Source organism: Pelophylax lessonae, assembly GCF_965119305.1.
Source record: "Pelophylax lessonae genome assembly, chromosome: 8".
Classification (NCBI taxonomy): Eukaryota; Metazoa; Chordata; class Amphibia; order Anura; family Ranidae; genus Pelophylax; species Pelophylax lessonae.
Window position 1 is genome coordinate 236,068,745 of NC_138775.1, and position 17,585 is coordinate 236,086,329.

The 17,585-nt window shown below is 44.2% G+C and overlaps 1 protein-coding gene across 3 annotated transcripts in view; it reads left to right on the forward strand.

The window, feature by feature from the left end:
- Positions 1–17,585, forward strand: part of RABGAP1L (RAB GTPase activating protein 1 like) — a 588,371-nt gene that overhangs the window by 441,558 nt on the left and 129,228 nt on the right. The window contains exon 1 of one of the 3 annotated variants that reach the window (XM_082265882.1): positions 114–696. The exons of the other annotated variants lie outside the window; for them this stretch is intronic. Coding sequence (XP_082122008.1) covers positions 529–696 — 168 coding nt within the window. The 5' untranslated portion in view covers positions 114–528. Of the gene's footprint in view, positions 1–113; positions 697–17,585 lie in introns of those variants that run through there. 3 annotated transcript variants of the gene reach the window in all.

Consider the following 17,585-nt stretch of genomic DNA (forward strand, 5'->3'; position numbering starts at 1 on the left):
AGGGTGTGGATGATGTGCGTCAGGAGCTTTTCTATTGGTTTGTGATTACAGCATCCTTTAGCAAGCATCCTCCCTCCATCCTTGCTCATTCACCTCCCTTCTCCCTCCTTCATTACTGATTCATGATGAGAGGCTGTAGCAGCAGCAGCTCTGGTGGATGCAGTGATCTCATCGCTTGTTCCTGCAGCCCCAACCAAGCACACACATCCAGCAGCTGGGCCTGACTTTCTCCCCTGCATTCTCTGCTGGGTCCTTTCCATCAGGCTCCCTCCATTCTGATTCTGCTATGATGACTTCTAAATTAAGCGTGCCTTTATGTTGGGTGTAGATGCGTCAGTACGCACCTGTGCTGTGCTTCTTAATGGATGTCTGGTTGTGTTCCTCCTAAGATGATTTCCATGTGCAGTGAGGCAGACTGGCATTGCCTACATGCCCAGCATTGACTCTATGCACCACCACACCAACTCACTTGCTAGCATTCCTTCCCGGGCTAAATAAGTATAGGAGAGGGTGTTCCGGAAAACCTCCATGGAGGAGAGGATACCTTTTACCCCACCAGCCCCCCAGCTTCCCCCTCCTGTGAAAAAGTCACAGGAAATTCAGGATGAGAAGAGCAACTTTGTCAATGAGTACGCCTGTCGCGTCCTGGAGCTGCTGGGAATGGGGCATCGCTTGTTTGTACCCCGACTTCTGGCGGTGAGAGACTTGTTGCATCGTCATTCTACCCCGGGGAGGGAACACGGGATCTGCATGTTTGTTTTTTTTTCCTGCATGAGCTTTGTCATATGTTAGCCGCGTTGTGTGTGCACTTTTCTGTTTGCAAAAAGCGTTGGAACCAACCTTGTCAACTATGTGTACTGTCCAACTGTTGCACCCCAAGATCATATTTCCTTGACTCATAAAACCATGGATTCAGTCATAAGAATGTTATGATATTTGGGGGGTGGAACTATGTTTCTTAGGGGATATTGACCACAGCTTAAAGATGTATATAGGTTATCTCGATGCAGTAGATAGTATTATGCTTGTTTCTAGGCAGGAGTGCCTGTCTTACTACATAAGCCTGTCATTTCATGAGTGCTGGAGGGAACATTATCTCCCCAGTCTTTACTCAACAAGCACAAGGCGGGATTGCCCAATGGCCTTGTTGACATTTTAGATATCTTATGTGACCATGAAATTGGGCTGCATTCTTATGATAATAAAGAGGGGGTTGTTTTTAGGCATTTTCTGGGTTTCGAAAGACATTTACTCATTAAAAAAAAAAAAAAAAAACAGTTTGTAAGACTTGTACAATTGAGAAACAAACCCTCTACTGCATAAAAGTGCCTATGCTGACCATTGCAAGCAGTCAGAATTGTAGTTCCATTTTAGACCTGCAGTAGAACATGACAGCTCGAATGTATTTAGTCAATGTGGGAATCTCAGGGATTTCCTTTCAGAAAGTTTTGTTAGTCGACTATCATAATCCTTGTCAAGGTATAATAACTTTTTTGTCTTAGTGAATTGTTATATCTAGACTAGGACTAGCCTTAGATAAAATGATTGCATCAGTCACAAGGAATTATTTTCAATGTACATGAGAAAGTTCACCTTTTATCATGATGTGTTCCTGGTTTTAGACCTATGTTTTCCAAATTTTGGGAACAGGGAGCAATGAAGTGTGATCTATTTTGTATGATTGTATATTTGTTGCTTGTCATTTATACGGTTTCATAATTCAATAAACATGCAATTGCATAAATAATAACCTGAACATTGAGACAAATTGCTAAATACAATACATGCTTTTGGTCAGTGGAATCTACTACCTCTGTTGACAGTGTACAAAAGAAAATAATCTAAGAAGCAGAAAAATAGTGCAATATCTGTTCAAAGAGGGGAAATCCCATTTGATTTAAACACCTACATGTAATAACACGGGGGATCCCTAAATGCTACAGCTAAAACTCTCAACCCATTGATTACAGTACATGGCAAAATACAATGGGCAAACATAGATGACCTTTTTCTGTTTGCACTACAATACCAAATTTTACCAGCAGGTGTCATATGCAACATGGCGCAGCTCTATGTCCCAAGAAAACATAGGAGCCGCTAAAAGAAGTCCCTTCGTTTTACTTTATAGAGGGGTATAATAAAAATGTGTTTTCAAACTTCCAGGAAATCTACCTTAGGAATAGCATTATGGTTAGAAAAATCAAATGTCTTTAGAAAATTACTAAACAAACAAAAAAAAGCACCCGCCAGTATTTGTTTGTTTCATGCATTCTTTTTAAGTGCCTCTTTCTATTGGTTTTAATTCAGGACCTTTTTTAATGGAAAAAGAGCCATAATAATTGTTACACAGTACTTTGGAAAAAGAAATGCTACCCAGTTATGAATTAGATACACTCTAAATCAGTGGTGGTCAACTTTCTTGCTACGGGAGGCCTCAAGTGCAGCCCTTCAACATCACCAAGGGGCTGCACATACAATTCAGTGAATTTTCATTGTCAGAGACAAAACAGGATGTGACCCAAGACTGTGGCCATGATACAAGAGATTGTCCGAGACTGTGGACATAATACATGAGATAATCAGAGATTGCGTACATGTTACAAATGTTACAAAAGATGGTCAAAGACTGTTAACATGATACTAGAGATGGTCAGAGATTGTGGACATATTACAAGACTTTGTAGGAGAATTTGGACAATAATACAAGAGATGTATCAAATTTGGCCTGCCAGGCCATTTCACGTGGCCCTTGCACCCAGGGCTTTTTTCACCTGGAACGTGGCAGAACCGACTCACCACTGTCACTTGTAAACACAGAAGTCTTCTGTGTTTACAGGAACAGCTTTCCTCTGGGCGGCTCTCACAGATCCCAGCCTGCCCTGCACTCACGGCTGGGACAAGAGAGAAGCAGGTGCATTGTGGGATGGGGCATTATGTGGTAAGCTGCACTGAATACCCCAATCGGTGCCTGTGTACACAGATGACCAATGATCTCCTTGCAATTGAGAGAGGCGGAGCCGCCTACACTGCCTGAAGGTACCAGAGCCTACACCCACTGTTCAATTTGGTTCAGCAGGGAAGTAGGGTGGGGGGTGATTGAGTTCCTGCACCTACTCTCGGAGAAGAAAAAAGCCCTGGATACTTTTATATAATGTTACAGATACAACCGATCCTTTGAGGGCAACCATAATGTTGATGCGGCCCACAGTGAAATTGAGTTTGACACCCCTGCTCTAGGAGTTGCTGGAGACTGGAGACATGCTTCAGGAGACAGTCATAGATTAGAGACATATTACATGAGGCTGCTAGAAATCTCTACTACACACAGGGCAATATGGAAACACAGATTAGTGTATGCCAGGGCCAGAGGGCCACACAAAAAGTGCAAAACGGCTGCATGTGGCCCAAAGGGCTGCAGGTTGGGCACTAGAGTTCTAAAATCATATTTACATAACTTTCTAATTTTACACCTTTGTTTTCAGTGCCTGGGAAACCAAAGTCTTGCTATTGAAATGAAATAGTTGAAATACAGCAGGGACTATCCAGCCGTGAGCAGTCAATGTAGACAATTATTTTATGATAAACACATTGTGGTTGATTTACTTAGGCCTCTTTCACACATACGGTCCATTCATTTCATCAGTTCAGTCGCGTCAAAATGGATCAGTTTTTCATCCGTTTTTTCATCCGTTTTTCATCTGTCAACGGATGGATGAAAAATATACAAACGGACCGTATGTGTGAAAGGGGCCTTAGGAATATAGATTGTTCCCTAGGCACTGTAAAAATTCATATACTTTAGTAAGTAAGGTGAAGCTGTGTTTATTTCACTAATCAAATCATGTGCAAGCTAAAGTCCTGTTTTTTATTTTCCCTTGCATATGATTAGGTGTTCAAAGTTAGCATAGCTTTAGGTGACACTGGACTGGTTTAAAAAAATCTAGTCAAGTATGTATTCTTAAAGTGGTTCTAAAGGCAGAAAGTTTTTTACCTTAATGCATTCTCTGCATTAACGTAAAAAACATTTTGTGTTCTGCTCCCTCTCCCCCAGCCCCCCTTATACTTACCTGAGCCCAGTGTCCATCCAGCACTGTGCCTGAGATCAGAATTGCTACTCTCTCTCTCATTACTGGCTCAGAGGCAGCAGCGGGAGCCATTGGTTCCTGCTGCTGTCAATCACAGCCAGTAAAAAGGGGGTGGGGCCGAGCCACACTGTTTGTGTTATGAGTGCACCCATAGGAAGCTGCTTGCTATGTTCCCACTCAGCAGGGGATGAGGGTTAGCCAGGACTGCCAGCGGTGACCTAAGAAGAGGAGGAAGAAAATATATAATGTTTATTATTGTAAAAAATATATTTTTACTTTATATATATTTTTCCCTTTACAATCACTTTAACTAAAACAATTAGGCTCTTTGCATCCTCCAAATCCCAAAATTCCATTTTTTTTGCTGATGTGATCTGACTTCCTTTTAGAGGGTGGCTAAATTTGTTCTCTGTGGTCCCAGTATAGGAACATAGCTATCCTCTCTTGCTCATGCATGAGTTGGACTCTAGAGACTGTGGATTATGAGATTTGTAGTGTGCATAGAGCAGTGTACACGACTGCAGTTACCATTTACTGCTCATTCCAAACAAATGGAAGTGAGGCAGAAAAGAAAAGGTTCAGAAACAGGATGTTCCAAGGGGGCAAAAAAACGCAGTAAGAAACAATTTCATGAAAAATAGATTACATGGCCATTAGGTAGTGGATGTGTATGAATTATTTTTTTGTAGAATAAAGATATTGTTTAGTGTCAATACACTTTACACTGATCATACATAACTTTATGACCACCCACTATAACCCGTTGATGCATGGCTTCCACTAGACCTCTGAAGGTATGCTGTGGTATCTGGCAGCAAGCCGTCAGTAGCAGATCCTTTAAGTCTTGTAATTTGCAAGGTAGGGTCTCTATGGATTGGACTTGTTTTTCCAGCACATTCCACAGATGCTTGATTGGATTTCGCTCTAGAGAATTTGGGGCCAAGTCAACACCTCAAACTTGTGTTCCTCAAACCATTCTTGCCCATTGTAGAGGCTCTTGGCTGTGGACATGGGCCAGCATGGACCCTGCGGCTACACAGCTCCGTACAGAAAAAAATTATGCTGTGTGTGTTCTGACACCTTTATATTGGAACCAGCAATAACTTTTTCAGCAATTTGAGCTATGGTAGCTCATCTATTGGACCGGGCTACGCAGGCCAGCCTTTTTCTATGTGCGTCAATGAGCACTGGCCGCCCCTGAACCCATTGACTTTTTTTTCTTCCTTGGACCACTTTTGGTAGGACCTGACCACTGCAGACCAGGAACATCTCACAACAGCTGTTATTGTGATGCTCTGACCCAGTAGTTTAGCTATTAGAATTTAACCCTCAAATCCTCAGGCCTTTTTTCTGCTTTAAACACATCAACCTAAGGGACAACATGTTCACTTGCAGCCTAACATATCCCACCCACTTTCAGATGCCATTGCAATGAGATAATGAATGTCATTCCCTTTAACTGTCAGTGATCATAAAGTTAAGGCTAATCAGTGTATTTAGCACAATGAAAGTTCTCTTTTAGTAAATAGTTTGGTGAACTTGAAGCATTATTAAACCCAAAAGCAAACATTTATGTATTATATTGCAACTTACCAATTCTTAGATGTAATGGCTGCATGAGTTTTCTTTTTTAGACCTCATGCACACTGGGCATTTGCCCAGCTCTTCTAAACACATTTCTCCTGGCAGGAGAAAAACAGTGTCAAAAACCCATTTAGGCATGTTTAAGCGCATTGAGTGCTTTGGCGTTTGTTCATAATAATTCTGGGCATTAAAATGAATGAATGCCCAAGCGCTTAATGCCCCTAGCGCTTAATTACGTTTATACCTGTCTAGGCATATTGGCTATTTCTCGTTCATTCATTGACGGACACAGCTCCTGATATTCATAACCATTAGGTTATACTACCCCCTACAGGAGTAGGACACTAGGCAGAAAAGAATTCTGGCTACACCCATGGGCAGTCCCAGTGGTATACTCAATCTCTCAGCTATAGGTACTCCAGTTTTTTTCTGCCTAGTCAGGAGTAAGGACCTAGTTCCTTGCTGGGATCTCTGGTCCTGGCATTTTTTTCTTTTTAGGAAAAAGCTTGACTATGGCCATGGGCAGTCCCAGGAGGTATACACCCACTCTCAGCTATAGGCACTCAGTTTTTTCTGCCTAGTCACGAGTAAGGACCTAGTTCCTTGCTGGGATCTCTGGTCCTGGCAATTTTTTTCTTTTTAGGAAAAAGCTTGACTATGCCCATGGGCAGTCCCAGAAGGTATACACCTACTCTCAGCTATAGGCACTCAGTTTTTTCTGCCTAGTCAGTAGTTCCACATACCCAGAAGTGTGAAATACATGCAGCAGTCAGGGTGCAGCAAAGCAACTGCTTTCAACACAGGCCTTTTTTGTTTACAGGCTACCTTGTGTGTAAAAGTAACCCTGTAATGACAGGTTCACTTTTAGTCATGTGAGTCATCTTTTGAAGGAGAAATACAATTTCAGCGCTAACCGTATCTTTGTATATTCAGCTTTGAACGTACATCATATACCATAATTTAATATACTAGTAGCATATAATTTAATTAGATTTTCTTTTTTCAGACTGTTGGTAGTCACGCACATTTCCTGTAGCTCACATGGTGTAGATTGGAGAATTGAAATAGGTAGTTAGATTTACAGTGGGTACGGAAAGTATTCAGACCCCCTTAAATGTTTCACTCTTTGTTATATTGCAGCCATTTGCTAAAATCATTTAAGTTCATTCTTCTTCCTCATGAATGTACACATAGCACCCCATACTGACAGAAAAACACAGAATTGTTGACATTGTTGCAGATTTATTAAAAAAGAAAAACTGAAATATCACATGGTCCTAAGTATTCAATGTCAACAATGTCAACAATTCTGTGTTTTTCTGTCAGTATGGGGTGCTATGTGTACATTCACGAGGAAGAAGAATGAACTTAAATGATTTTAGCAAATGGCTGCAATATAACAAAGAGTGAAAAATTTAAGGGGGTCTGAATACTTTCCTTACCCACTGTATATCCACTCTAGTAAATAGTAGAAGGAATGATTTGCAGTAAGACTGTATCCCTTATCCAGGGTCATTGTCATAGACCAATAGCTTCAAGGACCATTCCTCTCCTTGGTCATTATGATAGCATATTACCATGAAATAACTGGAGTAATGAACGGACTGTCAGTACTGCTCTCTTCCCTCACTGCATGTTTTTAGGTGTATTGTACAGAGAGTATAGCAGACACACCATAGCAGTCAATCTGTCCTCCCGATATCCATTAATTCCAAAGTATGGTAATCACTTTCATACATACTGGCTGTTCTAAACTTATCAAAGGAGAAATCTGGCTGGTACTAGTTTTTAACTTCATGTATGTCAGTTTGCAGTATATGGTGGACTTACTATACCGACCACAGGATTTATTGAATAGCCTGCAATCTCTCCTCAGCTTCCAACTTATTTATTCTTTACCTAAAGTGATTGTAAACCCTTACATATACCCAGTAGGGATTGACCGATTATCGGCAAAGCCGATATATCGAGGGCCGATATGCACTTTCCCCGATATATCGGAATCGGCTACCAAGGTGGACAAAATTACCTATGTATCATAAAATGCTTGTACCGGAGTGATGCCTGCAGCTAGAGGCATCACTCTGGTACTGGCGTCCATAGCCGACGGTCGGCTGTCTTGTAATGACAACCGATGCAGCTGAGAAGCTGCTCGGCTGTCATTACAAGGAGCAGGAGTGGACGCCCTCCCACCGCCTTCCACGGCTCGCCCGGGCCTACCATCCCACCGGGAGACCCAGGCAACCAGCCTGCACGGCCGCCGAAGACCCGATCAAAGCTGCATTCGGCTCTGATCGGGTCTCCATGCAAAAATCCGGAAGTGATGTCAGGACATCACTTCCGGGTACTGGCGCCAGATTAAAAAAAAAGATAGCATTCAAAACAGCCAAACTTGGCGTTTTGAATGCTTTTAAGTGCAGAGGAGGGGTTTGGGGTCGTTTAGACCCCCAGATTTCTCCATAAGAGTACCTGTCAAGTAAACAAAATAAAAAAACTTTTTTTTAAATGTACGAAAATATTGGCCAAAATATCGGTATCGGCAAATTAAAAACGATATTGGTCGATCCCTAATACCCAGTGAAGGGACTATCCTCAGATGATGCACAGAGATAAACCAAATCCTCCCTACATAAGTTGAACCTGTTTATCTGCAGTGTTCTCTTCTTTGCATCCATTCAAAGTGCTGAATTTAAAAGCTTGTCTGAGAGTTAAGGTAGAACTATAGGCTAAACGTTTTTTCTCTTTCGTTCATTGACGGACACAGCTCATGATCTCCTTAACCATTGGGTTATACTGCCCCCTACAGGAGTAGGGCACTAGGCAGAAAAAATGTCTGGCTACACCTATGGGCAGTCCCAGGGGGTATACTCCCTCTCTCTGCTCTAGGTACTCCAGTTTTTTTCTGCTTAGTCAGGAGTAAGGACCTAATTCTTTGCTGGGATCTCTGGTTCTTTTTAGATAGACAGCGACATAGCTCTACCGGACGGGGGGCTGGCCGGCAAGTTAAATGCCTCACAAGGTCGCATACAACTGGGTCTCGGCCCGAGTTGCAGCATTCCTCCTGGCCTACAGCCCCCCATTTTGATAGAGAGGAGGTACTGTCTGGAGGGGTGCCCGCCTGGCTACTGGTATGGTGAGTAACTGTCCCCCTCTCCCCCTGGAGGGTTTTGGGGTGGACATGGGCCCCTCCATGGGACAGTCGGACCCCGTGTTCCCCTCCTTCCCGTTAGGCACCCCCCTCATCGGTCTGGTGATCCCTGTGGGCCATCTCACTCCCTATCCACCCCCCCTCCTTCCGTCACTGACGCTAGGACTGTGGGGTGGCCTGGTCCACCGCCTGGGTTGGGGGCAGGGTGCTGTGCTGGCGATGGGGGCGGGGGGGATGTGCAGACGATGACCGGGCAATCAGCTGTGGGGGGGGCTGTACCTGGTGGGGGATCCTGCCAGGGCCCCCCTTCCTGCCTGTGCTGTTTTTCTGAGGCTTAGGAATCCCTCCTGGTGCCTTGCGGGCCCGCCATTTTATTGTAGCCTGTGTGCTCAATGCATGGCGGCCATGTTTGTGTTGTCCGGTGACCATTTTGCGGTGGTTTGCCATTGAAAATAGCGGCGCCCATGACAGTGGAGCCCTCTGGGTGCCAATTTAGGCAGTGGGAGCCCCTCCTCATGTGTCCCCATTCCTCTGGTGCGAATGAAGGTGCCTCCTCGTCCCGTATCTGGGGTGGGGGGAGGTCTTCGCTGGTTTCCGGACCCGTGGACTTCCCTGGTACAAGAACAGTGGGTCCACAATGTCATATGGTCCGGCTACAAGATTGAGTTTCGTTCTTACCCTCCAGGAAAGGTTCTCTCCTTCCAACTTACAAGGTCTTTTTGAGGCGGTGCAAGACCTGCTACTTCAAGGAGGGATTGTCCCAGGTTCCGACATGTGTAGTAATGTCACTGGTACCCCCAAAAGTGTCAAAAATGTCAGTCAAGGGTCCGATCTGTCCGCTGCAATGTCGTAGTCCCGCAAAAAAAACGCAGATCGCCGCCATTACTAGTTAAAAAAAAAACAATAAAAATGACATAAATTTCCCGTAGTTAGAAGCTGCCATAACCTTTGCGCAAACCAATCTAAATACGCTTATTGCGATTTTTTTCTTTTACCAAAAATATGTAGCAGAAAACAAATTGGCCTAAAATGTTAAAAAATTTTGATTTTTACATTTTTATGGGGGGAATTTCATATAAAAAAATGTGAAAAATATTGTTATTTTTTCAAAATTGTCGCTCTTTTTTTGTTTATAGCGCAAAAAGTAAAAATCGCAAAGGAGATCAAATACCACCAAAAGCTCTATTTGTGGGGAAAAAAAGGACATAAATGTAATTTGGGTACAGCGTTGCACGACCGCGCAATTGTCCGTTAAAGTAACGCAGTGCCAAATCGCATAATATGGCCTGGTCAGGAATGGGGTAAAATCTTTCAGTCTTAAAGCGGTTAAAAATATGCTCATTGAGAATTTTTTTGTCAGACATGTAGCTACATACATTTTGGCCTAAATAGATGACAAAAACTTACATATTGGATATTTTTTAACTGTCAAAGTAGAAAAGTATTGTTATTTTTTCAAAATTGTCTCTTTTTTTTTATTAATAATCGCAAAAAATGAAACGCGCAGAGGTGATCAAATAACACCAAAAGAAAGCTCTGTTTGTGGGAAAAAAAGGACGTAAATTTCGTTTGGGTACGGCATTGCATGACCGCACAATTATCAGTTAAATTCGCACAGTGCCGAATCGCAAAAAGTGGCCTGGACGTAAAGCAGGGAAATCCTCCGGTCCTAAAGTGGTTAAATACTTCCCTTCCTGTGTGGAGAAATGGCAGCGGCTATTGCTTGGCTAGCAACTTGCTAGGGAGCAAAACCAGATTTAGGATGACTGCATAAATCCTGTACTCTTAAAGCAACCCTGCCACTTCTAAAAATAAGGAACACACCGTGCCTGTAAAATATAATACCTGACCTGCTGCCTGAGCTGCCATTTCGTTCTTTTGCAGCCTCCACTGCCTAAAGTATCCTTAATATCTGACACTTTCTGGAGTGTCAGATGCCTGGTATAGCTCTACACGCTGTGGTTTAACCCATTGAGCCTTACGTCACAGGACATAGTGACATAAGGGCCAGCAGAAGGAACCACAGTGCTTATCATGGGGACCAGACATCGAGCATACCTGGAAGTCAGGAATGGTAGTATCGGTTTTTCTATGCTCACAAGTTCAGTTTAAAGCGGAGTTCCACCCTAAAATTATACTTTCCTCCATCTTCTTGCTCCGGGTCACCTGAAAAACAAATGGATAATCGCAATTTTTTATTTTTTTTTACTTACCTCATTTAGTAGAAGATATACTTACCTTACTTCCTCTTTCTCCCCTCGGCGGCCACGGCGATTCGTCACTTTCTGGCTTGCAATGATTCCTGGGAGCTGAACGTCATCGCTCCCAGGAATCAATGCGCCTGCACTGGCCCCGACGTCAGTTCCGGTTCAGGCGCCGTCATACCTTGCTAAACAGCTTCTGGGCATGCCCAGAAGCTGTGCAGGGATGACGCTGAGGCACCGGAAGTGACGGCGGGGCCAGTGCAGTGCATTGTGGGACCGAAGAAGACGGAAGAGGACACAGAAGAGGATCGGGCTGGCTTCAAGCTGCCCACACCTGAGATGGTTGCGCTGGACAATACTTTTTCAAGGTAAGTATTTCTTCTAAAAGGTAAGTGCAACCCGGGACAGATCAGAGGCTAGCCATTGTGGAATGCACTAGCCCTGACTGTCCCGGGGGTATTTTTATTAAAAAAAACTTTCCCAGGGTGGAACTCCGCTTTAACTTAAAATGTATTTTAAAGGTGTGGCAACAATGAAAACATGTAAACCATACCTAAGGCAGATTCTTTCTATAAATCACATGACCCAGAAATATAGTCCAGTTGCAGCTTAATCTGTAACTGAAGTCCATCTGTCTGTCCAACCACATTTTGCCTTTTAAAGCGTTCTCAAACATTTTTACAATAATATGGCCTCATGCACACGGGACGTTAGAAAAAAGGTGCTTCAAAGCTAGTTCTGATGCTGGGAAAAAGCAACTGTAAAAACGTGCTTTCAGTAGCTTTTTCCATTTGCGTTATTGCACGTTTTGCCACATCGCTTTTAGCAGCGTTTTTTCTGCCTCCATACAAAATCAATGGTTCCCTATGGGAGCCTATTGATTTGAATGGAAGGCGCACCGCAAGTCGGATCAGAATGATCCGACTTGCGGCGCAACTTGCGCTTTGAGAATCTTGAGGGGGAACTCCACGCCAAAATGGGAAAAAGCGGCGTGGGGGTCCCCCAGGTTCCAAACCAGACCCTTCGGGTCTGGTATGGAATTTGAGGGTAGCCCCACACCAAAAAAACGGCGTGGGGTCCCCCCCAAAATCCATACTTGTCCGAGCATGCAGCCCGGCAGGCCAGGAAAGGGGAGGGGACGAGCGAGCGGCCCCACCCCCCCGGACCACACCAGGCCACATGCCCTCAACATGGGGGGTGTTGGTGCTTTGGGGCAGGGGGGGCTCTGCACCCCGTCACCCCAAAGCACCTTGCCCCCATGTTGATGAGGACAAGGGCCTCATCCCCACAACCCTGGCCGGTGGTTGTGGGGGTCTGCGAGCAGGGGGCTTATCGGTATCTGGAAGCCACCTTGAACAAGGGGACCCCCCAGATCCCGGACCCCCTCCCTATGTGAATGGGTATGGGGTACATTGTATTGACAGGAGACGTTTTGGAAAGTTTATTAAAAATCTTCATCTGGTCTTCTCCACTCCGGTCTTCTCCACTCTGCTCTTCTCCCCCTCCGCTCTTCTGCTCTTTTGCTGTCCGCTCTTCTGCTCTTTTGCTGTCCGCTCTTCTGCTCTTTTGCCCTTGGCTCTTCTTCTTTCTCCGGTCCTCCTCAGACGATGTCTCCGGTGATTATGCTGGTCTCCGGTCTCTGCAGCTTATTATATAGCCATTAGGGACGTGGTCTCTCGATGACGTCACCGGGAGACCCCGCCCCCTTATGTCACAGACGTCGTCGTAGAAGAATTACATTATTAGTGCAAGGAATAGTGTCCCATAACTGGTGTCAGTGGAAGGAATATTGTCCCATAACTGGTGTCAGTGGGAGGAATATTGTCCCATAACTGGTGTCAGTGGGAGGAATATTGTCCCATAACTGGTGTCAGTGGGAGGAATATTTTCCCATAACTGGTGTCAGTTGGAGGAATAGTGCCCCATCATTGGTGTCAGCGGGAGAATTAGTTCCCCATTGTTGGTGTCAGGGATACCGCATGCAGGTATCCCTCAAGGGTGATTAGATCAGCTAGTTGCACTAAGGAATTAGGACACAAACTAATAAAGTGCAAATACATTTAATAAGCAAGTGACATATTCCAATAGCAACAGCAATGGACAAAAACAAGTAACCAAAATATAAATATAACAGCAAACCCCAATAGTGACCTAACAAACTAACTACAGAAGGAGCAAACAATAGCAAGACAGGACTGGAACAGAACACAAGGAAAGTGGGGATCCAAGTACAAAAAGCAGGGTACAGGGAACCGAGCTCAGTATAAGGGTACAGGATACCGGTATAGGATATAGGTTCAGGATCAGTCTCACACAGGGATACGGCAGCAGAGAAGGGTTCAGGATCAGGCTCAAACAGGGATACGGCAGCAGAGGAAATACTGAGGATCAGGTTTCAGGAACAAGTTCAAACAGGGACTAGGCTGGCAAAGGAATACTGAAGCGCTGAATCTCAGTGAAGGGTGGGCTTATATTCCCTCAGCAGTCCTCCTCCGGTGCAGCCTAATTAAAGGTACAGTCCAGCTGCAGGGAGACACCTGCATGTGGGCCCTGGAACTGCACCCTTCAATTACAGGAACAGCAGAGCCACCAGCAGGTGACCGATGTAATAACACCGATACAAGAGGGAGGAATAGTGCCTCGTTTCTGGTGTCAGTGGAAGGAATAGTGCCCTATGGGCTGGGTAAAGGCAAGCAAAGGGCCACATTCGGCCCACGTGCCACAGGTTGGAGACCCTTTTTAGGTCAATCTCCTCTTCTTTTTCTGTCTTCCTTTCTCCTTCTTCATCTTTCTTGCATTGAAACCTTCCTTCATTTTTTTAGTACACTCTTAATGTATATTTCTCTTTCATTGACTGACACAGCTCCTGATTCTTCTTAACCATTGGGTTTTACTGCCCCCTACAGGAGTAGGACACTAGTCAGGAAAAAGCTTGACTACGCCTATGGGCAGTCCCAGGGGATATACACCCACTTTCAGCTATAGGCACTTCGTTTTTTTTTTCTGCCTAGTCAGGAGTAAGGACCTAGTTCCTTGCTGATATCTCTGGTCCTGGCATTTTTTTTTCTTTTTAAATGGAATTTTTTCCTATCTTTGTTATTTTGTTCCTGTGAGAATCTACAATCAATTGCCAGACTGGGCAACGGCCTGGATAATCTAGATCCAGAGGGTCCCCCCGGTCTGGCCAGTGAGCGCGTGCAGGTCTCAGCCCTGCGCTAGGTCGGCCGTGACACAGCCTCACTGGAAGGGGGCTGGCCTGCAAGTTAAACATCTAGTGAGGTCGCATACGACCTGGCCTCAGCCTGAGTTGCAGCTCTCCTCCTGGCCGACAGCCACCTGATGGATCGGTGGTCTGTCTGGAGCGGGTACCCACTCTGTTCCTGGTATGGTAAGTAGCGGTCCCCCCTCTACTCCCGGAGGAGTTATTGTTTTTCAGGTGAGCTCCAGTTGTTTATGGTAGAGCTCTATATTACCTGATTGGCTATGGTTATCCTTGGGAATTTTTTTCTGTTGTTTTTACCACCCCCTCATGTTTGACACTGCTTTTTAAAAAGAATCAGGAGCTGTGTCCGTCAATGAATGAAAGAGAAAATGGGATTTTTTGACTTACCGTAATCAATGTTCATTGATGGACACAGCACCGACTCCTCTGTGGAGTTGGCTTTCTTCTGACACTTCTTGTAACACAACTGAGTGCCTATAGCTGAGAGTGGGTGTATACCCCTGGGACTGCCCATAGGCGTAGCCAAGCTTTTTCCTGGTGTTCTACTCCTGTAGGGGGCAGTATAACCCAATGGTTAAGAAGAATCAGGAGCTGTGTCCATCAATGAACATCAGAGAAATGGATTTTACGGTAAGTAAAAAAATCCAATTTTTTTGTCCATCTCCTTTAGATTTTCCTTTACCTCTTGGTCAGGTGATTTCTACATTTTTGGATTTCCCATCACTCTGTCACAGTGACGGTAGTCACTAGCAAAAATAAGGCAGATGATTCCACCATCAAGGTTCTAACTATCTAAAACATTCCACAGGATAAAGCCTGCATGTCTGCCCCCATAGCAAGTGCTTGTTATAGGGGCAGACACAGGCAAGGGAAGGGGGGCCCACAGAAGGGAGTATATTATTATTTTATTTGAAAAAAATGACCATTATAAATGTTTAAAGGTCGGCCTCACCAGGGGCATGTCGGACCACTGTACTTCCACACAAGGATAGGCTTTTCCATTTTAGATGTGCCTGCTTTCTAAAGAAAACAAACTGTGATTATTTTACGCACCTTTTGTTTTTTATGCACCTGGAATCATTTTAGCCAATTTAGACTGAAAATTTTATTGGGCTTCAAAGCAGAATCTCAGGGTTTCAATGATATGCCACTTATACTTACCCTACTAATGCCTAATAATGATCTCTCCACCTTGTCCAATCTGAGAACTCTTTGCAATCATTTAGATGTAAATTCAGTCTCTGAATGGTGTCCATGCAAAGCAGCAGACCTCCTGTGTTCACAGTGCAGTAGGGCAGCTGCTTGGCACGGGACCCGGAAGCAACTGGAGATTACTGAACTACCAGTGTCTACTTCAGTGATTTCCAGTTTCCATGGGCATTGGCCTTGTTTGGTATATTCATACTTACATTGGTCCAAACCAATGTAGTTGTGTATAAAATATCCATACCTGGAATTCTTCTACTAAAAGGTGTGACCTGTAGTGGAGGTGTCTGGTATTAACCGCTTGCCGACTGCTCACAGTATATTTACTGCGGTAGTCAGCCCCTCACAGGCAGAGCGACGTAAGTCTACGTCGCTAGCCTGTGAGGCTCTGGGGAGCGAGCGCGCGCCCGCGGAGGCGCGCTCCCGCGCGGTCACGGACCCCCCCCCCCCCCCGCGCGTGTGACCGGCGGACCCGATGTCCGCCGGTCACTCGGCGATCGGCGGGGGAGAGGGAGAAAGCCACCTGTCATTCTCCTCGGTGTAAAAACACTGATCACACGGTTCTACAATGTAGAACCGTTGATCAGTGTCCCTACAGCTCAAGCCACAGCCAATCACAGTAAGAATCACGCCCCTAGGGACACACACAGCCCCTCCCTCTCAAATAAAGTTAACCCCTTCTCTACCAGTGTATTTTTACAGTAACAGTGCATATGTATAGCACTGATTACTGCAGTAATGTCACTGGTAACCCCATAAGTGTCAAAAATGTCAGTCAAGGGTCCGATCTGTCCGCCGCAATGTCGCAGTACCGCAAAAAAATCGCAGATCGCCGCCATTATGCGTTAAAAAAAACAACAAAAATGACAAATCTTTCCCTTTGTTAGTAAACGCGATAACTTTTGCGCAAACCAATAAAAATACACTTTTTGCGATTTTTTTTTTTTTTTACCAAACATAGGTAGCATAAAACAAATTGGCCGAAAATGTTAAAAAATTTTGAATTTTACATTTATTTTTTGGGGACTTTCATATAAAAAAATGTGAAAAATATTGTTATTTTTGCAAAATTGACGCTTTTTTTTTGTTTATAGCGCGTGATCAAAAAATCGCACAGGTGATCAAATACCACCAAAAGAAAGCTCTGTTTGTGGGAAAAAAAGGACGTCAAATTCGTTTAGGTACAGCGTCGCACGACCGCGCAATTGTCCGTTAAAGTCATGCAGTGCCGAATCGCAAAATACCCCCTGGTCGTTTAGCAGCCAAATCCTCCGGGGCTTAAGTGGTTAAGCTAACTGTGGACTAAATAAAATGCCTGAGCTGCCAATTCTCTCCTTAAGGCTCCATTCACACCTATGCAGTTTGCTTTTCAGCATTTCTGAAGTGCTTTTTGTGTTTTTTTACTGCGACTTTACTGTGTTTTTGCCACAATTAGCATTTTGCGTTTTTTTATGCTTTTTTTGGGGGCAAATTTATTGTTGGGTAGATTAAAAAACACAAATTGCGGCAAAAACGCACTGCATGCTTTTCTGCAGCTACTCCATTGAAGACTATTGAACCAAAAAAGCAGGAAAGGCACCGTTTTACATTTTACAAAAGTCCCTGACCCTTTCCAAAAATCACAGAGGCACAGAAATGCATTCATGTGAACATGTTCTATAGAAACCCATGTAAAAGATAATGTCCTGCATTTTTACAAAAAGCGTGAAAAAAACACATAATTGTGAATGGAGCCTAAGAGCTATGCTTAAGGGTGAGCCAGATGCTTGGCCTGCCATTGCAGTCTCCGATGCTCTCGTCAACTCCTAGGCCACCAATGTGTCCTGTGAAGACATAAGGGCCACCATAAGGAACCACAGCACAGAAGGGGACTTGGCATCTGATACACCCTAGAAATTCAGATGCAGAATATTTTTTAATTAGTGTAGTGACGTATTGAATAGCAGCAAGGATGGCGGGACAGGTGAGTAATGAGGCTTTTCTTTACAGGCTTGTATTTTTTTTTTTAACAAGGTTTTTTCTTTTAAAACTTTGCACATTAGTTAGTGTTTATAGTGGTTTTACATATTCATTAATCACTTTCGGACCACACCACACATATATACTGGGGCAGGGCGGCCCTTTAGCGCAAAATC